We start from the raw sequence: 27,421 nt of genomic DNA on the forward strand, positions 1-27,421 counted from the left end.
AAAGTTGTAAGTTCAGAGAAGCCTGCCAGTCTGTAGGAAGCAAGGGCACACCAGAATAGAGTCTTAATTTGTCTAAAATGTGGTCCAAGTTAAAACTTGTGTCGAATGTTTGGAATTTAATTTAATTCTACAAACCCTAATCTCAAAACAGTAATTTTTTGACACTTATTTCTAATTAAGAAATCTGGTGAGAGCTTAGAAGAGCATGAAATTTGGCAAGAGAACATCTGCAGAAACCTTCACTGAATGGTATCTTGCTATCAAACTTCTATCTCTTAATATTAGAACAAAAGCCATCAATACAAATTAGAAATTTTATGCAATGACACAATTATATTATGAAGTTGCATAAAGAGCAGTATTAGTATATGGATGACACAATAATGTCATGGCTGTGCATGTCACACTGAAAGCCCTTCCTAGAGGTGGAAAAATGTAAACCAAATTAGATATGGTTATTACTTCTCCCCCTCCTTATCCACAGAGACACACATTAGTAATCAGTCTTCTACACACAAGCTCAAACCCAAATGCACCCACCATCTTTATATGTCCTTTTAAAGACTTGTGAGACAGCTCAAAAGGCTTTAGTGGATTGCATAAAGCCTGCTGTTACGGCTGCTGAAATCAGTGATGGCTGCTATTTTTAGAACATGCGAAATGTATCTGTACCAGCAAACAATCTCACACATACATATGTACAACGAGACGGACAGAAATACACGGCACAGAGCATTTATGGGGAGATTTACAGACCGAAATAAAGTGAGACGTCAGATTATGTGCAAATTTAAACATGCAGTATCTTCTCATTTTCTTTTCATTCCAGCAAATCTACGTCAGCTTGATGAAGGTTTAGTAGAGGGCTGGAGGTGTGTTGTTGTAGGGTGCTGGTGCTTTGAAACATAAAAGTCATGATAAAACATTGGATAAAAGGTAAATTGAAATGGTTACCCTGCACTTATGACATGCTGTACAATAAACAATTTTGAAAAAAATAATAATAAGAGGATGGCATGTGTGGTTTGAAAGTAAAATATAGTCTTAAACCTGAAAAATTAAAGTCAGATAATCACGCAAATACAATAGAGAACATCCCTCTTATAGATTTTCTTTCTAAAAGATGCAATTTTTGCTGAAATCAGGACAACCCCACACTTATTCCTGCTTAAGATGACTAAGGTTACACACAGGTGCACATAATTAAAGCATCATTACTCAGCGTTTTGATGGCGTTTAAGCACATTTCACTTGGTGTCTGACTTTTAAAGAGTGCATGAACACCTTGCTAGGTTACAAAGCGATATTCAGGCCTTTCACAAAGAAAACTCTTGCAGTTTACGAGTCTGGGAAAGGATTTGAAGAGATCTCAGAAGAATTGAAAATCTGCCATTCCACTGTATGGAAAACCGTGGGAAGACACTTAAAGCAATTACTAATAGGTCCAGATCTGGCAGTAAGTACACATGGAAGCTTTTAATTGTAAAAGCAATGGAGATGATAAACCAGGAGGAGTGCTCTGCAATTTGTTCTCGTCAAGAGCTTTGTGGCAGCCATCTGGAGACAATCAACGGCTTGTTTGCCAAGACAAAATATCTAAGCAAGAAGAAATGAAATCTTAAGTAATCATCCGTAATTCAGGGTTGACACCAGTGTTTCTTATTTTACATATTTCCACATGAAGAAAATAACAGAGTTTAAGCCCAGCTGTTTCGGGATAACTATCCATCGAAATCTTTTTTGTTAATAAAAGAAATGACAGTTTAAATTTGATGCCTACTCTATGATTATAGAGTAAGTTCTTAGATAATGAAACATTTAAGATCCCATTGCATTCTCTTGACATAATTTAGGATTTTGTTAAATTGGACCATTTGTGTAAATTTAGCCTTTACAGCAGGGGGTCTGAAACTCCAGCTTTTAGGACTCTGTAAACATGATGAGGAGCGAATTCAGGCATCTCATTCACGTATGCCGTACTAAGAACAAACTTCCTCAAACGTTGGCCCTTATAGACTGGAATGGACACTTGGGAACCCATTACACAAGATTACATTTTTTGCATAGTCTAGTACTTCAACTTGGGTCTAGTTCTAGAAACAGTCAGAGTACTAAAATAAAAAAACCAACATCCATCTCATTTACTGAATTAAGTCAATCATTTTGGTGTCTGGAAAACTGTTTCCAAAACCTCCTGACTATTAAGACCCAATTGACTGGCATTGCCTCATTATGTTAAGCAGCAGCTTATTTGGATTTAAAGTGACAAGAGGCCCAGATCATTCTGAAAGGAGATCCACGTAGCCAAAACTTAAAAGGAGAAATTTAATTATCTGAGAATGCAGTGAACACTTGTTGTATTCTTAATAGACCTGTTCTAACTTGTTGAACAGGAAACATAATACGTCTCTTTTCAGTAAAACCAGAAAAAAACATAAAAATAAACAAGCAAAAATAACAATGCTGAGTAACAGAGGCCCATTACAAAGTGCAAATATTTTCCATCCCACATATTCCCACAGTTCTCAGACCTTTTTAACTCAATCTTTTCATTCGTGTTTGGAGGCTTTTCCACCTCTTCATCCTGACATGTAACATCTCTCTCCCTGCACCGCAGTCCTGTCATACCCAATATAACCACCACCTGCACCTGATGAGATGACTTAGATAAGAAATAAATTCAGGCTGAGGTGAAGGAGTTGATAAAGTTGCATGAGGTCTGATGAAGTCAGATGAAGCAGATACGGAGCGAGTGTGTCACGAACCAGGGGAAATCAGGCGAGGGCAGAGAGCAAAGACAAACACGGGAGGAGGAGTCGTGGCTGATAGGCATAAAATCTTCTCATTAATAAAATCTGCTGATGAAATTACATCTAATAAGTCACACTCCTACACTTGTACCCGTAATTTTTCTTTCTCCTCAAATTCTCCAATGAGAAATAATCTTGTCATTATTGTCTTTTCATCAGATTTTGGTTTCAATCTCGTTCTCAAGGTACTGAAATGTTAATAAAATTTTGCTACCTGATCAAAACCATCTGTAATAGAGGATGAACAGAACTCACACCAGTACCACTAAAACATTTGCTTTATTAGAAATACATAGTTAAACACCGTTTTTTTTTTTTTCAACCACAAAAACACAAGCTTACACCTTCAACACATAGTATAAAAATACCTTTAAAAATAGCACCTTTTCTGTGGCAGGTAAACATGCAGTCATTAAAATAGACACAGCTTTTCCCCAAAATAAAGAACACACCAATATATACAACGAATTATTGTGCTTGATACTTCATTTTTAAAACAGATGTTAACACGATACCCAGAATAATATAGTCATGCTTGCATAGTTATTTTGGTGTGAAGAACAGGAGGGTATTTCGGTCCTGTTCTTCTGTTTTTTATATAGACAGTATGTGTTGGTGCATCAGTCTGGTTTAATTTAAATTTTTATGCATCTGGAGAACCTGCCTGGAAAACTCCGGAAAATAAACAATGTACAGCAGATGACAAACCTCATATATTGGTCCCTGGATAAAAATAAATGTGAAGAAAAGATATGAAATGTGCACACAAGCTCTCCGAACGTGGTCCTAGATGGTTATTAGTAAAGAGATGTGATTATCTGAGTTCTTAAGAACATAATAGAAAACTGCATAAAACTTAAGTTGGATAGTATTATGAACAGAAACTAGTTATATTTTGAACATTTACAGCAAGAACAATTTGATGGTGAATTTATGTAGCAATGCCTGAAGCTGTAGCTTCCAAAGTTAAATGAGGTGGTGGAAAGACTTTTGTTTCTAAATAACAAAAGTTATTTTTTTTATTTAGAAACAAAATAAATTTTTTTTTATTTATTTTTTTGTATTTGCCTTATTTATTTGCAAATACAAAAAAAGTCATTAAGAAAACCAAGATAAAATTGTAAAAATAAAGCATGATGTATAAAAAAAAACTTTTTAATTTTCTTGGGAGGACTTAAATGGAACAAAACTTTAAGAAATAAAGTGTTTCACTTAAAACAATTAAAATCACCGGGTAATATTTGATGAATATTTGGTAATCATTGATGAAAAATAAATGTTACATTTTTCTCATCTTCAAATGTCTCAAAGAAGGATGCAAATTTAGAAAATTATACCCACAAATGTCTATCTACAAAATCAGCAGTCACTTATCAACAGTTTGATCATTTCAGAAAAATTTCAACCTGTTTCACTTTTTGTTCCTGAATTCACAACTTTTCTCCGACTGTATTCTCCATCATGCCTCGCTTATATGGTGCTCTGCAAATTCTTTCATAGCAGCTGAACCTTTTAACATTTTGCCAGGTTCCAACCACAGACTTCAAATAATTTTGTCTTTTTTAATTAAAATCTAAGAAGTGTGGCGTTCATTTGCATTGAGTCCCATTTTCACTGATCCTCTTAACTAAATCCACTACAGCGGATTGCCTTAGCAAGTCCTGCAGAGTTCGCCGGTGTGTAATTTAATCTCAGTTTGAATAAAGCTGAGTTGTGAAGGTTTCAGATGTTTGTTAGTGACCAACAGAAAACAAACAGCACCATGAAGACCAGGGACCACAGCAGACATGCCAGCGAAGAATTGTGAGGAAGTTTAAAATTGAATTAGGTTCTAGAATAGTTTCTAAACTGGAGTAGTATTCTTCAGAGGAGCTGCAGAGACCTGAAGCTCGGGTAGAAGAATTGATTGACAAGACAACGATTAGCAGAGCTCTTCATAAATTGGTTTTCTATTGAAGAGTACTGGTAGCGAAAAGAAAGTTGTGAGGATAATTTTCTCCTGCAGAGACAGGGAGGCTGGTCAGAGTGTAAGGAGATGAATACAGGACAGTTGAGCTTTTAGAGGCTGTAAAAGGCTGGAAATTGGGGCAAAGGTTGACGCAACAGACAAAAAAAAAACCTATATATGGAGCTAGAGCTTCTCTATGTGATAGAACAACCCAGAGTCAAATCCAATTGAGTATGTTTGGCCAGATTAAAAAAAAACAAACATTGGATGCTCTACATCCAATTTGACTGAACTTGAGCTAATGTGGAAGCAGGGATGAGAGAAAAAAACAACTTGCAAAAACATGCATCTGGGATTGAACTGAAGTAGACCAAGTCTGCATGCAGCATTTAAAAAAAAAAAAAAAACATGCCTCAAGTTCTTTCCATTTTACATTTATGTATTACTTTGTGTTCAATCCTTACATATATATTAAAGATTTTGGCTTAAACATGACAAAATGTGCAAAAAGTTCAAGGCGTGAGATACTTTTGAAAGGTTAAAAAAGTGAAACAGTGTCAGGGCCACAAAGAACAGAATCCACTGGTCCAAATGTGAATTAGAAGATAATGAAGACACGAGGGAAAGAAAATCAACTAACTTAAATTACTTGTAAAACTTTGGCTTGTGAATCTCTACACTGCAAGGTGAGCTGAGTTGTTTGCCCTTGCCCTTCCTTAATTTGCACCCATTAGTCTTACTGCCAGTGAAGTACGTGAACTGATGGTCCCAAAACACCATAAAGTGGCGGTAATGTTTAATTGAGAGAACTAGCAGTGGTGAAATCTTAAAAATTGACAAAGACAAGTTTTCTGTGTCAGAATGACAAATAAGTATTTGTTATAACACTGAAAAATGATTCTGTTTTGCTAAATATCCACTTGGAAGTAACTTGGCCCTTTGAAAACAGTGTAAAGTCCCACCAGATGTAAAGAGGCAATAAATAAACAAAAACTACTGACATCTGAAACATAATGAGCTTTAAAAACATTCTTGTGGCAGAGGAGAAAGTACCCACAATCACCGTGCCGTCTGTAAGGAATGAGGATCTGCAAAACAGAGCCCCAATTAGATCCTGTCCCTTAATATTTGACCAATAGCAGTTTGTTCCTTCATGTACCTTCGGTCTCCCGGAGGCAGGCCTGCTCACACTCCTCCAGGTGATGGAAGCGGTTGTCGTTTCCTTTGCAGCCGCTGTAGATGAAAGGCCTGCAGGCTTGAACCTGGTTGTTAAAATACCAACGCAGAGTGTACTTCTGACAGCTGCCCTCATCCATGGGCAGCAGACAGAGGTCGGTCAGACCTGCAAAACACACATGTGAAAAGTGTGCATGAATGAACGGCAACAGAACGAGGGATGAGCACGAGGGATGAGCACGGTGCAGAAGAGCAGTGAATCTGAGGGGGTTGAGGCAAGCAGGCATGCTATGTGCAATTATCAAAACTGGCAGTGATTTACATTAGAGGTTTTTGCAAAAAATACAGATTTTTTTTCTACCTGGATGCATGCATAAAATCAATTACTTCATGTGAATAACTATTAGAAAGTCACTCTCAAACACGACTTACCTACTGCAAGAGAAAACAGAACCAAACATCAGACATGGACAACAAAATTAACCCTGAATTTGTCCCCAAAGTGAAAAATAACATGAATTGTTTTACCTTCCTCTTGCACAGCCCTCTTTGGCCTGCCTGATCTGGACTTGTCTGCGGACAGAGGTGGAATTTCCATTTGTTTCTGACGGGCAGCTGTTTTGTGAGAGCCAGCAGTGCCGCTTGATTTGCTTGAATCGGCTTTGGCAGCTTTTGTTTTAAAATCCTCGCCTAGTGATGGAACCAGAGACAGAAAAGATTTACAGAGACAGAAAACAAGACATGCCAACATTTCAGATTCTAAGAACTAACACATCCTAACACAAACTGAACATCATGGAGACAGGATGAATGAAGCTGCACAGCTGCAGAAACAAAGACATTTAGGATGAGATGGTAAACTGTCTCAAATTGAATTAAAGGCAAAAACTGTAACTTGACTCATAAAAAAGGGTGCACAAATTACAAACATTATTAAACGAAGAATACCTTCAGTGAGATTGGCAGACTCTGTGGAGAAGTAGAGCATGTCATCCCTGGGGTCATCCAGGGCCTCAATGGAGTAGATGTGCTCGTATTCGGGGTCATTGGTGTTTACCACCACACGCAGCTCCCGGCCTGACACAGGAGTGGCATCACACTGATCAAAATCCTTCATCTGACTCTGAAACTCTCCAACCCTCAGACAGAGTGAAGAGCAACGATGACTCGCAGTGCGAACAGTGTGTTCTGAGCCTTTCAAGTGTTTCCAGAATCCTAATTGAGTCTTAAGACTTTTTCTCGCAAACATAAAACTATACTTGATGATCATTACTGGTACTTGTTGAAAAGATGAATTTAGTCCAGCATTGGCCTACATCTTATATTGGAATTGGTGTAGCTTAATTTGTTTATTTTGACAACTAACATGTAATGTTACTTTATGTTTCTGTGTTGTTGTTAATATTTTTTGCTTACGGCTTATCATGTCGTCTAACTGAAGGCTTCACTTATTTGCAAAAGGAAGTCCTCAAAGGCATATAAATTTGTATTAAATTCCTTTTAAAGCATTGCATTAGACTCTTTGCACTGAATGTATTTAGTAAAGACAATGTGGACATTTTGGTTAAAGGTAAAAGAAAGTTAAAGAAACACAGTTACATGCTGCTCATCTGAATATATAAAAGCTCAAATTGTCACAGTAATGTGGCAAAGCTCAGAAGATAATTCCAGTGAAAACAGGGCTTTCCTTGTGGGCATCACTGCCTTAAATGAGTAGCAAGTGAAAACTTTTTTACTTGCATAACATGAATATTGGTGTTCGTTTTAGTTGCTTTTTGTTTTTTATGAGAGCTTTTAAATTGCTCTGTTGGCACCTTGAGGTCAGAATAGTCATTAAACGTCACTCTTGTATTTGTCTTCACATAATGTGACAAAAACATTCTGGGTCAAAAATGGACTCCTCTGTTTTCTATCTCAGAAAACCACCCAGTTCTCAGAGGTCTCCATGTGTTTCACCACCAGGTTTACATGTTTGTTAATAATGAACAGACAAACAGGCTAAAGTCAGCTGCAGAGCTGAGGAAAACAAACACTCACCCTTCTCACCATTCAGTACCAGTTCTTGCTCTGTTGTTGGCCGAGCCCTGAGTGTGGGCTGGGACCGAGTGTCAGGGCCTGAACCTGAGAGAGCCGGACAGCAGGGAGGGAGAAGAACATGGGTGCAAAGGAGCAAAAAGATGATCCGGAGAGTGACAGTGACCAGGTAGGTGACACACAAAAGAAAAGGAAAATGGCTCCGGAAAAATAAAATGTGGAAATAAGAAGAAAGACATAACATTTGGCAGCATTGATGCTTGAAAGTTTAGGTAATCTTTGCAGGTTTTTTTTGTTGTTGTCATTTTTTGCATAATTTGGAGACCCATTATCCTTACATTTTTATGATTTTATGATTTTTATGATCTCAAAATGAAAATGCAGAAATCTTATTCATGCTGTTTCATCCTCTTGATTTTATCTGATTTAACGTTGAATTTAGAGCCTCCTGGAGTTCCCTTGTCATAATTAGGATGACCCCAGGGATGACATGCTCTACTTCTCCACAGAGTGCAAATCTCACCGAAGGTATTCTTCGTTTAATAATGTTTGTAATTTGTGTACCTTTTTTATGAGTCAAGTTACAGTTTGTGCCTTTAATTCAATTTGAGACAGTTTACCATCTCATCTTAAATGTCTTTGTTTCTGCAGCTGTGCAGCTTCATTCATTCATCCTGCCTCCAGGATGTTCAGTTTGTGTTAGGATTTGTTAGTTCTTAGAATCTGAAATGTGGGCAGAAGGGGGGAAATGATCCAGATTTCTGAATGAGTTGTTTAAAAGATATCAATGAATTTTATTTGTTGCACTGGCCAAGTTAAAGTTCTGACTTTAACCCAAAAGAAATCTCGCTGCAAGAAATGAAGTAAAGAGAAGAAAAGCTGTTCTCTGTGCCAATATGGGATATAATTCCTCCAAGGTAACTGGCAAGTACTGCAAACATTTAATTCTCAGCATTTCTTCAATGAATGCTGAAAAAGCTAAAGTTTTTTCTTTGAATCATTTCAACTTTATGTTATCTTTTTATTCGACTTTCAGTGAAAATCTGGTTCTGAATCTCATTTATGCAAAAAGACAGAAACCTCCAAAGAGTTTGTAAACTTTCAAGTCCCACTGCATAACATTCATCCACATGACCAATGAACGATCCCAAAAGCACCACAAAAAAATAAATAAATGAATAAATAAAAAAAATCAACCCACCAATCTGACACAAACACCAGATGAAAGGATTCACCAATTTCTCCCAACATAAACAATCTTTCCAAAATTGGCTTTTAATCCTTTGAAGCCTCAAGTCCCAGCTTATAATGACTTCCATTATTTAAGCTGGACTTAGATTTTGTTTGCCATCACAGTAAACTGATGACTAAAATCTTTGTTAGGTTGTTAATTACTTGTTAATAATGAAACACAAAATATATTTTCTTCTGAAAAAATCACACATTGATTAAACATGAGGAGAAGCTGACTTGCATATTCATTAGCAGTCTGCTTCAGCATCATTTATCTCAGGCTGGTTCATAACACTGGTGTTGTCCTGCATTCATTAACAACTTACACAACGAACACATTAATTAGAATGTGGGTAAGTACAATCGTTTGGGAGGTTTTTGCTAATTTGCATTTTATTTACTAACATTAACACGGGCACAAGTTGAATTATATGCAAATAATTAACTCCTGGAGTATTAAAATTAATCAAAATGAAATATGCATGGGGTCACATTGCTTAAAAAACTTTCTGTGGAGTTTGTTTAATAAAAAATGAAACATACACTCTTTTTTTTTATCAAGTATAAGTGACTGTAGACTCCATAATAAAAATGTAGTTCGTATACTGTTACAACATTTGTTTTAAAAGATCTTGGTTTATGCTTTTCTTCATATTTCATTTGTATCAAACATATTTTCACCAAAGTAAATATAAAAAGTGATGTTTCTTTCTTGTTAAGGGAAAACAGTATCCAAACCAAACTGATCCAATGTGAAAAAAGTAGGTCTTCCTTTCAAGATTTCCAAGAGCTTCTGAAAAATATTGTGTTATTTTTAAGCTGTGTGTGTGTGTGTGTGGGTGGGTGCGTGTGTGTGTGCGTGTGTGTGTGTGTGTGTGTCGGTGTGTGTGTGGTGTGTGTGTGTGTGTGTGTGTGTGTGTGTGTGTGTGGGTGTGTGTGTGTGTGTGTGTGTGTGTGGGTACATGTGGCTGTGGAATGACCCTCATCAGAATGAAAACCTTCCAATGTAACAGAATTAAAACAATTCTCAAAGGAATAATTGCTTCACAGAGGAATCAAATCATTTCAAGTTACTGCAAATGTGGCAGCGGTTAATGTGGCATAACTAAATGTTTGTTTAGGAATAAATGATTAGGAATAAAGCCACTGCATCTTTATATCAGACTTGGTTGGTTTGGAAAGTGTATTGTTTTTAAACAAAGGAATAATTTGAAAACTCCTTTTTGCATTTCCTTGAGATAGACATCTCCGATACTGAAGTATTTCTAGGATCTGAGACATTATGTGTGACAAAAATCCAGAAAAAAGGGAGTCAACCAGCGCTGAATACTTTTTCACCGCAGTGTGGCTCAGCCTTTTTTGTCTTACTTGCAGCAGTGGGGCGGCTCACTCACCTCCACACGCTGAGCGGATCAGTCAAACAGACCGAAGGGAATCAGAAAGAGAGAAAACGGCACAGATTAGTTTTGAGAAATGCAACGTCGCCGCCATTTTTCTATGGCTTCTCATAAACAGTTTCAAAACACTGTGACTCATGCTCTGTTATCAAGTTTGGAGTTCAGCTTTGAGGACAACATTGTTTTAAATTGGCAATGTAAGCTGAAGGACTCACCACAGTGCTGTTTCATCTCAGCGCGAACGTACTCTCTGATCTCATCCTCCTGAATATAAAACAAGAAGCAGAGAGACAGAAAGTGTATCATGAAGCAGCACAGTAAGAACTCTGCGGATGCGTGTCATTTCCTGTCTTCACATTGAACCCTGTGGCAACGACGGCAGACTGACCGTCATGCCTGGCTCTCCTCTGTCTCCCTTGGCTCCATCTGGTCCCATGTCTCCCTGCAATGTAGACAGGTATTAGGACACTCAGGACCCCCAGAGAGACTGTCAGGGAAATGGCTGCATAGACTTGGGCCAGGTTCCACATTTGAACAAAATCAACAAATAAGCAGGAAGGTTAAATCAGCAAAAGTGACTTGCACTGAAACTGTTCACATAATCGCATTCTCTCATAAAATAAGCTGAGCTGTAGGTCTGCAAGAGCAAAAGAAATGCAAAACATTTATTGAAAGTTACTTTTTATACAATCAACTATTTGGTCCAAATACCATCAGAATTATTTGTCAAAGCAATACATTTAAAAAAAATGAAGCATTTCTGAAAAAAAAAACAATATTCTGCAAAACAAAACAAGCCTCAGTGGCAAGGGACGGAATACTAACCGGCTCTCCTCTCTCGCCTGGGATTCCTGGGATGCCCCGAGGGCCCACCATGGCAGGACCGATTGGACCTCTCTCCCCCTAATGCAACATAAGAACAGATAAGAGGGAGAGAAAAAAGCAACATGAACTAAAAGACCGATGAGTCGAAAAGAGAGTCCAGTGTGAGCATACGAGTGATTAGCAGGTTTTCAGTCAGTAGCTTGTTCAAGGAAATTGGTAAACTGCCAGCAGGGTCAAACACTGACAAAGCACAATGAGGCAAATAAATGCTGCCCGGAGTTATTAATGCTGCTTCCAATAAACACGCATCAGAACATGCATTGCATTGCAATTTACTTTTTATTGGGCCATATAGCTGCAGAATGGTCTGGCTTCTTTCTGCTGATTTGTGTTAACCAAAATCACCTTCGATAGGGATGTGAGCAAAAGAAGGAAGCTACAAATCAATGGAAAAAGCTGGCTGTGTAAGTATTTTTGCCTCACAGAAGCACTCACACACATTTTTTTTTCACATTTTGTCAAAAGAGCCACAACTTTAATGTAGATCATAGATGGACGGTTGTGTCCATGTGACTCTTATTTATATGAAGTAGGAAGGATTTAAATGAGAGGCAGATAACTCCATCTTCAGCAGCAAGAGCTAAATAAGTAAACTACAAATCAATTCAATTTCACCACAGGTATTCAGATCTTTGTATCAGTCAGTCACATTGTAAATAGTATTCAAAGGCACCATTTATTTCCTCTGCAAGCCTGGTCAGGTGCTGACTTTGGTAACATGTTGGACTGGTGGGTCATTTTAGTTCTCAATTATCTATTTTTTAAAATTCTGATTCTCCCCTCTCAAAGTCTTGCTGCAGTTTTCCATGTGACACATCAAAATGACTGATGATGAAGAAATGACAAATCTTAAATGATTATTTATCAATTTTCTTGTCCCTTTGTAGGAGTGAAGATCAATAAAGACAAAGGTACTTTTTCACCAGTGTAGTAGAAAATAGTGTCTGAGTCTGAAAGGTGCGTCCATCACAGGGACCTGATGCGCCCCGTCGCCAGCTTCCTTTATTAACTTGATGATAAACCAGACAAGCCAGTCACACTGAGAGCCCTTCAAAGTGCCAATCAACTTGAGGCAAAAGATGGCAATCAAAGAAGACAAGTGGAAAAGGAAGAGGACAACAAAGACAGAAGAAACACAAGAAGACTGTAATCTTTTTATATCAGTCGTAACATCCTTCCTCCACTATCATACCTATTATTAGATTGTGTCAACTCCAACTTCAAAACCAAAACTATTTTTGGTGCACCAATAGACTTCTGAGATGAGTTTATCCTTTGTCTTTTTCTCCCTATAAATAATTCATGTACTGTAGCTGTAGAATCAGATTAATTCACAGTGAGGAGAGTCACCTTCTGTCCTTGGAGTCCTTCAGGGCCTTTAGGACCTGCCAGTCCTTGTGGGCCAGTCAAGCCGGGGGCCCCGTCGGCCCCTCTGGGACCAGGAGGACCAGGAATACCAGACGGTCCCTGTTTAAAACACAAACGCAGTTCACTGTGGATTTCAGCTTTTGTGACTTCCTGCGAATGTGTGATGCTGTGAGACGCAGTGATGACAGATAAATATGTATAATTTTAAAAAATGATTATATTAGAATACTCACCCTTTCACCTTTCTCTCCCTGAGTTCCTTTAGGTCCAGCAGCCCCGTCAAAACCTCTATCACCCTACGTCCACAAATAAATGTTTCAGTTTAAACATCTGGATTATTTTTCAGTCTTAATGAAAGTATATTGCTTTATACCTTGGGACCAACTAGTCCTTCTTTTCCAGGAGTGCCAGGCGCCCCAGCAGGTCCGATGTCCCCCTGGAAACACGAACAGAGCAAAATGAGCTGCAGGAAACCCTTATTAAACACCTTTGGATCTTTTTATGTGTAGATATCACTCATACCTGTTCACCTTTTCTTCCTGGTAAGCCTGATCGTCCATGAATGCCTGAATCCCCCTGAACACACAAACACACCATTTAGTTTAAATATGAAAACATGTCAGAGGATTAAAGTAATACATATTGAATTTAAGAGCATTGTTACATAGACAGAAATAGAAAAGCTTTATTATGATAGTAATATTATTGCAATTATTACAGATACAACTAAATAACAATATTATCAAATCATTAACTTATAAAATCAATTTATTCAAAAAGTAAAAATTACCTATATAAATTTAATTACACAGTTGTATGTTTTAAATGTTAATTAAATCTAATAAAAAACCTTTTGAAATTTAAAAATTGAAAAACTTAATAAATAAAATTACATTTAACAGATAAATGTTCTGGTATGTTCTATACCAGTGGTTCCCAAAAATTTTCTGGGCCCCCAGATGGATTACAATGAATTCTCCCACAAAAGGAAAAAAACAAAGTCTACTGGTCACGCACATCGTTCAACCAGACATAAATATTTATTTATTAATATTAAATATAATTACACATATTTTGTGTTCAAACTCCACTTATGTTTATTTTGTAGTGTGTTTCAGCAAAACACACTACAAACCATCTTTACAGTGATGCACTTTTGTGTAACTGTTTTTTTTTTCCATCCATACCGCATCAACTCAGGATTCCTAATAGCCCCATCAGAATCACAGCAACCATGCCACGCCGCATTAATCCAGTAAGTCATCTAAACAAACTTCTAAGTATTGAGCTCACTTTTAAGTTGTCCAAGATTATTAAAAATCTTTTTAGACCAATCCAAAAAAATCCTTTATGGAGTTCTCTTATGTAATATTTTAATTCAAAGAAAAAAATTTTCCTCAAGTCATAATAAATAACAGAAACAAACAAAGTATACCACTCCATGTGTAATGAATCTTTATAGGTGAGTTTAACACTTTGAAAAGAACTAATGAAGACATTCATTGTTTTGATGATTTTCTTGTCTATTGAAGTGCACCTGTAAAGGTTTACTCATGTATTATTCTAGACATCCAGGTTTCAATTCCCTGTCTTAGTAGCTAACCTTTTCTCCTTTGGGTCCATCAGATCCACAAGCCCCCTTGGGTCCACGGTCGCCCTGGAAACACGAGAGATCATCACTGACAGACATAAAAGGCATGCGAGACTTTAAGTGGGAAAAAAAAAAAAAGCACCATAGCAGCTGAGCAGAGAACCCATCTGGCTGGATGGTTCTCTTACTGATCACTTAGGTTATTCAGAATTGACTTCCACAAACCACAGACATGAAGCAGCTTCTGCAGCGGGTTTCCATCCACAACCCGTCTATATGACGGGGAGCCGGATGAAGTTATTTTATGTGTGTTCAGACACTCGGGATATAATAAAAGCATGATAAGAAATGCAGCCGTCAAAAACCCAAAGAGAAACTTGATTATATTCAACATGGTTATAAAAAATGCAGACAGATGGTGACGTTCTTTATATTTTCATGTCTCACAGGGGCGTTTCTTTTAAAACTACGTGGTGAAGAAGTAGTGACACTTCTATGCCTGGTAGTAACAGGCACGCTGCTCTTTGACAGACATTTAATAACTGAAAATAACACTTGCTAAACCAGAAACGAGAATATGTGCAGTTTACACCGTTGTCCCAGAGGTAAACAGACAGTGTTTTTCAATTCTGGTCCTCAGGCCCACCTGCCCTGCATGTTTTAGGTGTTTCCCTTCTGCCGCACACCTGAATTGTAACTGTGGGTGATTATCAGGCTTCTGCAGCACTCGATGCAATCATTTGAATCAGCTGTTCTGAAATACAGGCACATCTAAAACGTGCAGAGCAGGGGGGTCTGAGGACGGGAATTGAGAAGCATTGTGTTAAGAGAAATGCAGCGTCTTGCCATAGCAACCATTAGATGATTTATGAAAGTCCACTGGGTGTTCGGGATGTATTGTCTGCAACAAACACCGTAAGTGAGTTTTGCTTGGACCAAAGAATGAAGATGTGGATAACAATCTCATTCTTACTCATCAGTATGTAGGACATGAAATGCTGTGGGCCATTTTTTAATTTATTTTATTTTTTGCAAGAGGCTCTGGGAACCTTTTTAGAGGCCAAAGAAAAATCAATGAATCAATGTTACACGATATCTGTAGGTTAAAAATCAATCTAACTTTTTTGTGTTCTAACATAAAACTGAAAAGCCGTGCCAGTATCGGTTTCTCTCTGGACATCAGAGATCTGTGACTTTTGGCCAAATCCACACGGAAATGTTTCCTTGGACACAAAATCATACTTCTTCCATTGCAATTAATGTTCTAGAGATTGAAATCATATGGAAAATCCTACATGGGAACTGAAGAGAAGGAAGTATAAGAGAGAACCCCAAAAAATGGATGATCTAAAAAAAAGTTGTGCAAAAAGTCAAGATCAGAGAAATGATGTCCCAACCTTTTGAAGTCTTAAAAAGAGAAGAGGAAGACGTGCTCTGCTACAGGTAAGTAATAAACAAAGGGGTTCCAATAAATGTGATTTTGTAAAAACAGAAACATTCTAAATTGGGATGACGACCTGACTGCATGCAAGGGTGACATTTGACAGCACCTAATTGTTAAAAAAGGATTTAAACTCTGATTAGACCACCTCCAAAACCTTGAGGCAGTCATCACCCACCACTACTGGAAGGTTGAAACCTCATGTAATAAACAAGCACTCACTGTAATGCAGACAACTATAATACCTTGATTCCTCTCAGTCCACTGACACCAACTTCCCCCTTGTCCCCTTTACGGCCTGCCAGACCGTCTTTTCCAGGTAAACCCTGGAAGAAAGAAAACAAGACAAAGTCCAGTGTGCCCGATCTTAATGAAAAATGCCCATTCAGAGTATGGAAAAGAGTATGAAAACATGTACCGATTCACCAGGTACTCCAGGATCTCCTGCCTCTCCCTGCACACAAACAAAGCAAACAAAATTTACAATGACAAAATCCAAGGCTTCGCGATAGACAACATTATTGCTAAACGCTGTGACGATGATGATACTTATTAAATAACAATTTATATTTTACATTCTTTCATTTTTAGCATTATGATATCTGCAACTTGGATGAACTAAAACCCTAAAACAGGCTGAAGAAAATTTGTTTAATTTTTTTTTACATGTCTTGTCATTGGCATTGTAGAAACACCATATTGGAAAGATTATTCCCTACATGTGCCAGGGCAGGTTTGCTCTACAGAAAGCATATTAGATAGGACTTTAACTGCATGATTAACTTTATACAATACAGACTGCATCCAGCAGGGCACATTGATATAATAACAACTATGTGCGTGTTTCTATGGCCTTCGACTATTTGGTGTGTGCATGCTGCTGCTTGTGTCTTAATCTTAAAAGTAAACGCTGTACATTTGAATATATGACGTTTACAGTCTAGGAAGTACTGCATCCTTTATGTCCTCACTCACTCAAACAAAGTAATCACTGCTGTCATTGGACATGTGGTGCAGCTCTAAACGCAGTGACGTTTTCAACAATTATTGAAATGTTAATATATGCCACTGCATTAGTAATGCAAGTTTCTAAAGCTTAATTGATAAAAACACACACACACATATATATATATATATATATATATATATATATATATATATATATATATATATAGTACCATTGCAGCATGCTGATTTTTGCCTCTTCTCTGCATGTTGCCAAAATAAAACGTCTTACTGAATCAAATTCTGCTCTGATGCCTGAATTCATCACTATACTTTACTCCTTTTATCCATTAAGCTTTGATTTCCTTTTTTATCAAATCAAGTGTTTTGAAATTGATGGTTTTTATCAATCTAATCATTTCTCTCAGACAGATTTGGTTTTACTAATTAAAAATTATGTCACTTGCCTTCTGTCCACCCGGGCCTCTGGCCCCTGGGAAACCAGTGGATCCTCGCTCTCCAGGTTCCCCTCTTTGACCCTGATGACAAATACGCTCACATGGGCAATCTGTACATTTTATCATGTAAACTGCACAGGTTCTCTTCCTTTTGCTGGTGGTTGATCCAAGCTATTTAACTAATTAATACCCGTATAATCCTCATAGTTTCAGTGAGAAATTTCTACACACACGCTGCAGGATGAATGTCATCATATCCATGCAGATTCACAGAATTTCAACATTAAGTGGGCAAGTTTGAATTTGTCGGGGATTTTCCTGAATATAGAAAATCCAATTATGTTTCTTCAGTAGAAGAGAGTACCCTTTTCCTACATTGTGACCAGGTAATATTTGCCCTCTCTGTCTTGCAAACGTTCTCTAAATCTATCAGGTTAAGAGAACGACAGAATCCTAAAATTAATCTCTTCTCCACAAATCTCGTGGCTTCTGTCTTCCCATTTTATTAATTTTGGAGAAAACTCCAGTTAAGATTCTTCAGATATCTTACCCTTCTACATATTGATCTAACTGTACAGCAAGATAATTTTGATCCTTTGCAAAGCTCTAAAAATTAGGGCAAAAAAAAAAAAAAAAAAAAACTTGTACATTTAAGAAAGTATGTATATATTTGCACCCTCGTGTCTAATTTTGATTGTTCATTAAAGAAAATCCACAATAAATTCAAACTTGTGAACCTAATTCTTTCTTGTTTTTTTTACATTTATTTTGTTTCATATCCTTCTCACACATAGTTAAGTTCATAGTTCAAACACACAGTTACAGAAATCAAACTATCGATTTCCTTCATCAGTGTGTGTGAACCTTTTACCAGAACCATATATTTCATGTTGATGACGTACACATTGTGAGAAAATTAAAAAAGGCGAAACAAGAGACTCTTTAACGCTGACAGAGATGCGAATCAGAGCAACTATCTTCAAACTGTTTACATTAAACACCAAAAAATCGATTCCTCTCCACTTAACTTTACCTGCTCTCCTGATGGACCCTCTTGACCTTTTGTCCCTTTTTCTCCTTGAGCCCCTTTGACTCCTCTGTCACCCTGAGTTAAACAACAGTAAAATACAGTGCTTATTTTCTCTGGGTGAGTATTTGTTTAGCACAATGTGCCTTTGGACGTCCACTGACTGTTTCTCCTTTGTTGCCCTTTTCTCCAGGTGGTCCTCCCACCAGCACAGTGTCCCCCTGTGAGGGACAGGACAGATTTTGAAAGTGCTGTTTCGACCCCCACAGAGGAAAATAATAGTGTTTATCCTCGTTCGTTCTCTCACTCTGTGATTGTTTGATATTTCAGCTCATCAATATTTTGCAAATTCATTACATTCACCAAACTTGATGTGAAAGAAAGAACTCTAACAAATCAGGCTTCTGTTTCCCTTTGATTTCAAATGTATAAACAATAAAACAAAAACACTTTGCGAGAGAGTGAATGGCAGTGGCTCTCGCTGCATATTAAAATTCACAAACCTTATCTCCTTTCTCACCCGGGAGTCCACCGTCTCCCTGTACAAAAATAAGAAAGAAGAAGAAAAAACACAGATTAGGTGAAATGATTTATTGGTGTCTGTAAATTTAGTTCATTGTTTTACATGTAGAGAAAACTCAAGATGAAGACGATGAGGATACCTCAGGATAAGTAAAAATGGGAAAAGAAATGAAAAGAAAATCACCTTTTCTCCTCGAAGGCCTCTAATCCCTGGTGGGCCCTGATTGTTGAAAAAACACAAACACACATTATGCTTCCATGTAAAAATGATCACTGTATGTCTGCTTCTGCCACAAAGAAATTATTTATGTTCTCGTTCAACAATAAATGACCGGAAATTAAGGGAAGACACAACATTGTAAACCCTTAGAGCGTGTGGCTGTTGTGATTTCCTTCTTCCCTAAAAAATTGCAGCACTGAGAAAGTAAAAGACACAGTGAATGATATGTTTACAGTCCAGAAAACATTTTGTGTCCTTGTGAGAAAGGCTCTTCATCTGTATAATCATTACACAAATGCTTCTTTGCTTCCATTATGCCTCCAAACAAGACTGTTTCATGCTTTCAAAAACGAGAACGAGAGTGCTGAAAGCATTTCAGAAAACACCCGGGTGGTCCGCATAATGCTCCTGAGTGCTACATGAAAACAGAAACTTCTGATGTTTACCACTGGTCCTCTGTCCCCATCCATGCCAGCTCGGCCCTCCTCCCCCTGAGACACAAAAGGCAAACACGCCAGAGTTAGTTTTCCATCATCCAAATGTAAATTTACTCTTCAGTGCAAACACACTGTTACAGTCCCATAACTGGCTTCTTACTCTGGGTCCTGAATCTCCTCTCTCTCCTCTGGGACCGGGAACTCCAACACCGACTTCCCCCTGGACCCAGAAAACACACATTTATACCTTTAATAAGCTTGATTGGCATTCCTGTAGTAAGACAGAGGTAGTGTGCTTGTGAGCTGGAAAAAATTACCTTGTCACCTTTGACTCCATTAGTACCAGCAGAGCCCTAGAAAAAATATACACATATATATTACAGTGTAACTTCTTCTACATCTGACAATATGGTTAAATCGCGATGAGTTTGTTAGATTTGTGATAGTTTAATTTGGACTGAATAAGAATATTATATGAATTGGCCTTATTTGTCTTGTTAAATTTCTAAATGATAGATTTGTTCAGTTGGTGCTTTATAAAGAACTGAAATCAATTAAGCTAAATAGAAAGCATATATTCACCTTATCAATTTAACGGAAGAGATTTAAGAAAAACTCATCTGTCCACACTATTACAAGGAAAACGATCAGAACAAGCAAAAAAGACGGTAAGTCTAAAGTAAATCTCAGGAGCTAATGAATCAAAGAACAAAGCAAAAAAGCAACTCCAGTAAACTTGATACCACAAATCAAACGTCAGCGTATCAGGCTCAGCCAGACCAGGAGCCTGACACACAAGCGTTTCCAGAGGTGTTATAAATAGCTCAGTCATACTGGCAGATCTCGCATGAGGCGGGAGGCTGTCCCAGAGCTTAGGGGCTGCGACCAAAAAAGCCGTGTCAAATCTAATACATAACTGGCAACTAGGAATTTGTAGGAAATAATTGGTTTTGATGGTCCCATGGGTCTGGCATGTGGATGACTGATAAAAGTTCACTAAAATAATGTGGTGCTATGAATTTTTAAATAAACTAGGAAGCTGGAGCAGGAAGCTAAAACCAGGATTCTGTTGTACCACAGTAGATCTGTTAAGAAGGTCAGATTTTTAAAGGCTTGAAGACAACAAAGTAAAACCAAAGTTATTTGGTGAAAGGAGATGCGAGAAGGTCAATTGTGCTCTCATCACCTTCCAATACTGTTGAATTTCCAAATACAAGAAGTTATATTCTGCATTGAAGTTATTTGTCATCTAAAATAATATTTTTAGTCATAAAGACTAAACTGAAGTAGGACTGGGCCACATATATTAGTTATAATAATACTGCTGTAATTGCAATTGATCCACTTTTTGATTTATTGTTCGACACTAAGCAGATCTATTTTCTTGAATAGAAAAAATATATATGTAATTTAATGACCAGCAAAACAATGAAAGGAATATTGTATTCCTAAGAGTTAAGACATACAATGAAAATATGTTGGGGCCTAAAATGAAGTCTTGGAGCATTGCAAAGGGGAACGACGACACTGAGGACAGGAGAATGTAAAAAAGATATATCAACAAAAATTTGTTTTACTTCAGTTTTAAAGCTGCAGTAGATAACTTTTAGAAAAAATATGTTTTTTACAATTTGTTCAAACTGTCACCATGTCCTGACTGGTAATTTGCAAAAGAAATAAAATAAAAATAAATAAAAAATCAGGCTCCTCTGCATCCTCTCTATGAACCTACTGCCATCTCCAGAAATATGGGTCAGAAACAACCAATCAGAGCCAGGAGGAGAGTCTTATCACTGTCAATCACACACATGTATCCTATAATTAGATTGGCAAATGCAAGCAAAACAGATTCCCTCTTCTTGTTTTAAAAATTTCAGATGCTTCATTACGTTAAAAATGAACTCACTGGCTGCCCTGCAGGCCCAGCAGGACCAGGAGGTCCAGGGTTTCCTGCACGGCCAGCAAATCCCTGGAGGCCCTGGAGATAGAAGCATAATTGTTCCAAACCTTTCCCAAAAGGTACACAAAACATAAAAAGAAAACAATTGTCCACAAACCCTTTCTCCTGGGGCTCCAGGAGGCCCTGGTTGCCCATTTTCTCCTCTTACACCGGACAGTCCAGGATCTCCAGCCTTCCCTTGGGGGCCCGGTGGGCCAGCTGGACCAGGAAGACCCGGATCGCCCTAAAAAACGGTGACTGATTTTTATGCTGTGGCAGAACTGATCAGTTACACTGACTCCGACTGGAGATAAAATCTTAGATCTTCCTCAGCCGTAACGCACCTTTAAACCCTGAGGCCCGACTCGACCGAGAGGACCTGGCTGTCCAAGACCTTTCTCTCCCTGCAACACAGGTTTTTGTTGCTACTTTCACTGACAAAGTGCTTTGAATTCAGATGAAATAATGAAAATGCATAATACAAGATGAACCTTATCTCCTTTAGGGCCTGGTGATCCTGGTGCTCCCTGCAAAAACAAATAAGATTTTGCAGGGAGTTTTTGAGTTTTAAATAAATTATGACAGCAAGAAAACAAAAAACAATAGGTAATAAAATAGAGGTTTAGTAAAAGATAACACTTTGACCTTAAAGTTAAATTCTTCTTTCATTGTCTCCTATATGTAGTTAGTTCATTTTTTTAATGCTCATATTTGTAGTTTCTTGCTACTCCTCCACAACGGTTTTCTTCTTGCTTTCATAAAGTCAAGATTTGTGGAGTGCATGACTCATACTTATCAACTGATCCTCCAAACAGTGCAAAAATAATTTCTCACTGGGCAATATTTCTGAATAAATGTTCTGTTTGCATAATAAATGAACCAAAATGTGATGTTTTTTGTCATTTTCTTTGGACACTGTGATTTATTACAAAAACTGAAATGAAACTCAAAATCTAAATCATAAACAAGCAGTAAAGGCTCATTACTTACATCCTCTCCTTGCTCTCCTTGCTCACCAGCCACTCCCTTACATGATGACAGGTAACACATTGTAAAAAATGCGGTTTTGAGAAAAAACACACAGCTCTGTTCTGTAACAATACTCACACTCTCTCCTTTGATGCCAGCAGGGCCTTTGTCTCCCTTGTTGCCCTAAAGAACAGAAGTTTACAAAAAAGAGACACTTGAAGCTTGTTTTGTGTTTCTGACTGAGAGTGAGCTTGTTTGGTCACACTCACCTTTTCTCCAGGTGGGCCTCGCTCTCCAGTCGTGCCCGGCAGCGTCACACCCGGAGGACCCTGCATCAGACAGAATCAGATAAGTCAGCTGCAGTGAGTTACTGTTCTCATTTCTAATGAAAAAAACATCCCACAGCTTATAACACAGTATTTGCACCTTTCATGCCGACATAAACAGTGACTCACCCTGTCTCCTTTAGGACCAACAGGTCCAGCCACAGCCTGGAGGAGGGAGGGAAGAAAAATACAGAAAATGACTGATTTCTTTTTATAGAAAAAAAAACACACCTGCTATTGTTATGATAAGTAAATGCACAACTAAAAGCTCTGCCATTAAATGCTTCAATAACATCAATATCCTCTCCAGCTCCTTGGTATTTTCAAGGATATCCAATCTCAGTCTTGCTCAGAGTCAAAGGTGTTGGGAATTGATTTTTTTTTGTTGTTTACTTGTGTCTGTAAGTCACTGTTCTTAGCAGTATTATATTCAATGGTTATAAAATAATCCTAATCTGTAAAGAGCAAATCTACGTCTCTCAAAGATGATAAAGAAAACTGACGGCATGTTGCTTAATTGCTTTTGGCTTCAATTCTTTAAAGTTTGTAGACCTTTTTCCCCCATCCTGATCTTTAGCATTATCCTAAATGTTTTTTGTGGCTTTGGTTAGGCCACAACAAACATTAATAAGACCAACATTTAGCCTATTATTATCCAGAGAAACTCCTTCTAGCTTATAAATTATGGAGTACTTATAACATGAGCATCTAGTTTATATATTCAGGAATTAGAAAAACTTAGAATCCAGAGAAAGCTTATCTAGAGAAACTACTCATTACCTCAGATCAATAATATCAGAATAAGGATCCAGATAACCCCCTACTAGTTTATAAATCACAAACTTCTTTTTTACTTACTTTATTTTTTCATTTTTTTTTTCTTCTTTTGCTCTTTTTTTGGTTTGTTGTTTTGCTGTATTTTTTTCTAATTCATGTACAGCACTTTGATTTGCCTTCTTGCTGAAAATGTGCTAAATAAATAAAGTTACCTTATCTAATATCTAATACCTTCAGTAAGAAGGTACATGTTGATTAAATTACTATCGAACACTATATATAAATCTCTGAATGTGCGTCCAGTGTCGGTATTTAGAGGGTTTCCTCAACAAGGCTCTCAAGGTCTGATACATCCTTGTTTTAAATATCTCATGCACTTCCTGTCAGGAAAGCTCTCAGATAAGATGTTGGCTCTCCATGCACAGCCACGTTGCGTTTCAGCGAGGGATGTTCTTCCAGAGTCACACTTTGGATTTGGACACAAGTCACAGTTTAATAAAATTGTATTGATGGCAAAAGCTCTGGTTTGTTTTCTTGGTTTAAGATGAGGCAGACAAAAAAAAGTGTCTGAAAACTGCCAAAGATGTTAACAACAGAAGTTTACATTTTATGCAAAAAATGCATTTGCTTTGGTTATAGTTAAGAGCTTTTCTCAGGGAAACAAATGTATAACAGTTTAGAAATTTCCATTTCTTTGGACAAAGTTTTTATCCCACCTTATCAGTTAATTGCATGTTCGAACGAGTATATCTGAGGGATGATCGTAACAGCAGGTAGATGTGGAGCAGATGCTGCCTGGTCATTTATCAAACTGCTGAACTCACTGACAGCATCACCATGGCTCTGTCCAAGGTGCTGAACCTGAGGTTGTTAACGATGTGGGAGCTTGTCGAGGCACATGTCACCACAACTCATGTCAATATTATGAACAGCAGGACATCTGTTGAATGGTGGGGCTGCTCGCAAAACTCAAAACTTGCATGTGTGAGTGTGAGTGTGTGTTTTCTGGAAACAATTTAAAGCAGCTAAAATAAGAACCGACATCTTCAGATCAGAATAGGTTATATGACCACATCCCTTTCTATTTTATTCTACATAATTACTTATCATCAAAACACGTAAAACCAAGATTTTTTAAAAAAAGAATCCAAATATATTTTACTCTATCAACTATTGCGAGCCAGATTTAAATAAAGACATATATACAAAAGAAAACTACAATAAATACATTCAGAACAAAAACAATTATCATATAGGCTAAAATATGAATAGCTATACATGTTTCTCGCTTATTTCGTGCAGCTTTGTTTTGCACTTATTTAAACACTGCGTTCAATGCTGCTACAATGTTTCCAACATTTCCCACAACTAAATAAAGCTGTAACCCAAACTGTGTATGAATAAAACATGTGCTTAAATGTTAGCTTGAAGTTTCATCTTGCGGTTGTGATGAACTTACAACCAATCTTAAATTCCTACATTTTTACTGGATGCTTTGTGCCTCTGGAAACACTGCAGTCATGTGTTTGCATCCAGTAGATGCTGACTCAAAATCTGGCAGCAAACCAGACAGACATGTTCTGTGTTAAAAAATGCAATGCGCCAGGCCAAAATGTTTGACTTTTGTTTCCAACAAAGAGTGCTGGTGTTGGAGGATGTGTTTTGTTAAAAGACATCACAGAAGGCTGCAGTTTAATTGATGGTTATGGGACGCCATAGAGAATATCGATGTGGACACCTACTGATACCACTTACACCATTAAGTCCGGCAGAGATCACAAAAGAGAGCACACAGCTTATGATAATGTGATGAATATACAATCCAAGTGACCTTCTCTGTCACTTTGAGACTCAACAAGGCAAATTTGTCTCAGTTAAGATCCTTACTGACAGAACTGGCACGTTTGTCAAGTCAAACCGGTCGTGTTTGCAAATGTCTGTAGTCATTACAGCAGAGACTGCAGGCAGCCGGAAACCTACCAGTGTCAGCAGCAGGATGGTTCCTCTTTGAAACCATTAACAGTGACAAATTACACTTTAGGAGCTATGATGGCTTCATCATAGAACCATCCGGTTGTAACTGAGTACATTAAAGAGGCTGGCTATTTGTATTGATGCAGAAAACACAGACCTTCAGGGCTTTGTGTTGCATTATAGATTATGTTGTTTTTTTCACCCAATGACATGGAGTGTAGAGGAAATATTTTATGCGATTATGGCCAGGATTTGTACCAGAGTACCAGCATGTTGCTGTAATGATGCCTTAGGGAGTCACTTACATGATTTTCTGTTTGTACACCTCAACATAAGGCCCAAATCAAATAATCATTTATTACAGTATAAAACCATGTTTTGTCTGTTCCTTTAGATGAAAACATGCTGCTGTTAGAGTACTGTGACATTGACAGCAGTCAGCTAACAGAGTCTGCAGTGTAGCTTAACTAACGAATAAATATATCATGCACATACAGTGTATACAATCATTCACACCTCGAATATTCTTGACATTGTGTCCTTTTAGAAGCACAAACTGCAATGTATGCTATTGATATTAAATGTGATAAAGTATAACCATCAAGTGGAAGCAGAGTGAAACATGTATTTAATTGTTTGAATAAAGATATTTTCAATTTGAAGTGGATTCATGTTTAGTCCACTTAGTCATGACCTTGTAGAGTCGTTATTTTTGCTGAATGATAGTATAAGCTTAGTCAGATTGGAGGTGGTGTCTCCACACATCATGTCTCAAGCCTGACCACAGATTCTCTGTTGGATTTTCAGCTGAACTTTGACTGGGCCATTCTATAGAAAACAATACTTTGATCTAACATAGTTCATTGAGGATCTAGAAGTATGTTTAGGGGGATTGACTTGCTGGAAAGTGAACCTCTGGCCTAAGTTAAGTGTCTTGTAGTCTTTTAGCAGCATTTCTCCAAGGATTGCCATATATTTAGATTTATCTTCCAATAATCTCCAACAAGCTTCAATTCTACGGTAAAGAAAAAGTTCATGTTGCTAGCCACACACTTATACTAAGGCAAAACTGCTACTTCCATCAAGGTTAGAGTTGATTCATAGCTTGAAAGAGAAGATGGAGATTTCAGGCATTTACATCAATTTAAATATGCAGCACAGATTTACACCAAAGTAGCACATGCACTTGCAGAGCAAGTTGGCTCTAGAGGAGCCATTTAATTTATAAGCCTGCTTTGTGTCCCACTTGGGAAAGCAGTCAATCTGACAACCAAATTAAAACAAACTACAAAAAGTAAAAAATAACAGTCTGATCACATATATTTTTGTTTTTCCCAAAATAGACCAAGACACACTCAGGTCGAAACAAAGTGGCAGAATAATCGTCATTTTCAGTGTCAGCCCAGTGGACGGAGAAGACTCTCACCTTCCCAGGAGGACCACTGTCTCCCTGCTCCCCCTTAAAGCCAGCCAGACCTGGAGGTCCTGCAATACCCTAAGGAGCAAAGTGTTCATATTAACACTGAGGATGAGTCGACAAGGAACACAATGCTGCTGCTCGATATGATCTCCTGTTGAATTTAGGCACTTTCTGATCTACATGTGTTGCCCTATTGAAAACCATGCACTGTGTGAGTCTAGAACTGGCCAATCCAAGCTGAATTACCTTCTAAGTGAACAATTAAGTTCTGCAAGAAGTCTGAACCATTCACTTGACTTGTGTGCTGGACCAGGAGAATATCTAAAACATTTTTCTGTATTAGATACACTGTTAGGACACTCATGTCCTCCTAACTTATCCTAGCTCATCACATGTGGTATTCATCAAATCTTTTTATGCAGCTGAAAAATATGGCAGATGTGCAACAGTGATGGAAGAATAAACCACATATTACGTCTTTCTAACTTCACAATTACTTTGCATTGGCTTCAATCATTATTTTC

At 37.7% G+C, this 27,421-nt stretch overlaps 1 protein-coding gene across 1 annotated transcript in view; it reads right to left on the bottom strand.

Moving 5' to 3' along the window:
• Positions 1 to 3,070: 3,070 nt before the first annotated feature.
• Positions 3,071 to 27,421, bottom strand: part of col7a1 (collagen, type VII, alpha 1) — a 70,775-nt gene continuing 46,424 nt past the window's right edge. Inside the window, 33 exon segments of the mRNA XM_055026700.1 lie at positions 3,071 to 5,846; positions 5,918 to 6,100; positions 6,463 to 6,624; positions 6,883 to 7,011; positions 7,972 to 8,055; positions 10,596 to 10,604; positions 10,814 to 10,862; positions 10,987 to 11,040; positions 11,424 to 11,501; positions 12,834 to 12,950; positions 13,085 to 13,147; positions 13,225 to 13,287; positions 13,374 to 13,427; positions 14,455 to 14,508; positions 16,129 to 16,209; positions 16,302 to 16,337; positions 17,296 to 17,367; positions 18,320 to 18,391; positions 18,478 to 18,534; positions 18,817 to 18,852; positions 19,020 to 19,055; positions 19,502 to 19,546; positions 19,653 to 19,712; positions 19,810 to 19,845; positions 21,399 to 21,470; positions 21,550 to 21,675; positions 21,776 to 21,835; positions 21,923 to 21,958; positions 22,422 to 22,457; positions 22,539 to 22,583; positions 22,670 to 22,729; positions 22,856 to 22,891; positions 26,904 to 26,972. Of these exon segments, the coding sequence (XP_054882675.1) occupies positions 5,818 to 5,846; positions 5,918 to 6,100; positions 6,463 to 6,624; positions 6,883 to 7,011; positions 7,972 to 8,055; positions 10,596 to 10,604; positions 10,814 to 10,862; positions 10,987 to 11,040; positions 11,424 to 11,501; positions 12,834 to 12,950; positions 13,085 to 13,147; positions 13,225 to 13,287; positions 13,374 to 13,427; positions 14,455 to 14,508; positions 16,129 to 16,209; positions 16,302 to 16,337; positions 17,296 to 17,367; positions 18,320 to 18,391; positions 18,478 to 18,534; positions 18,817 to 18,852; positions 19,020 to 19,055; positions 19,502 to 19,546; positions 19,653 to 19,712; positions 19,810 to 19,845; positions 21,399 to 21,470; positions 21,550 to 21,675; positions 21,776 to 21,835; positions 21,923 to 21,958; positions 22,422 to 22,457; positions 22,539 to 22,583; positions 22,670 to 22,729; positions 22,856 to 22,891; positions 26,904 to 26,972 (2,199 nt within the window). The 3' untranslated portion in view covers positions 3,071 to 5,817.

Source organism: Poeciliopsis prolifica, unplaced genomic scaffold (genome assembly GCF_027474105.1).
Source record: "Poeciliopsis prolifica strain line A6 unplaced genomic scaffold, Auburn_PproV2 SCAFFOLD003, whole genome shotgun sequence".
In the NCBI taxonomy this organism is placed as follows: Eukaryota; Metazoa; Chordata; class Actinopteri; order Cyprinodontiformes; family Poeciliidae; genus Poeciliopsis; species Poeciliopsis prolifica.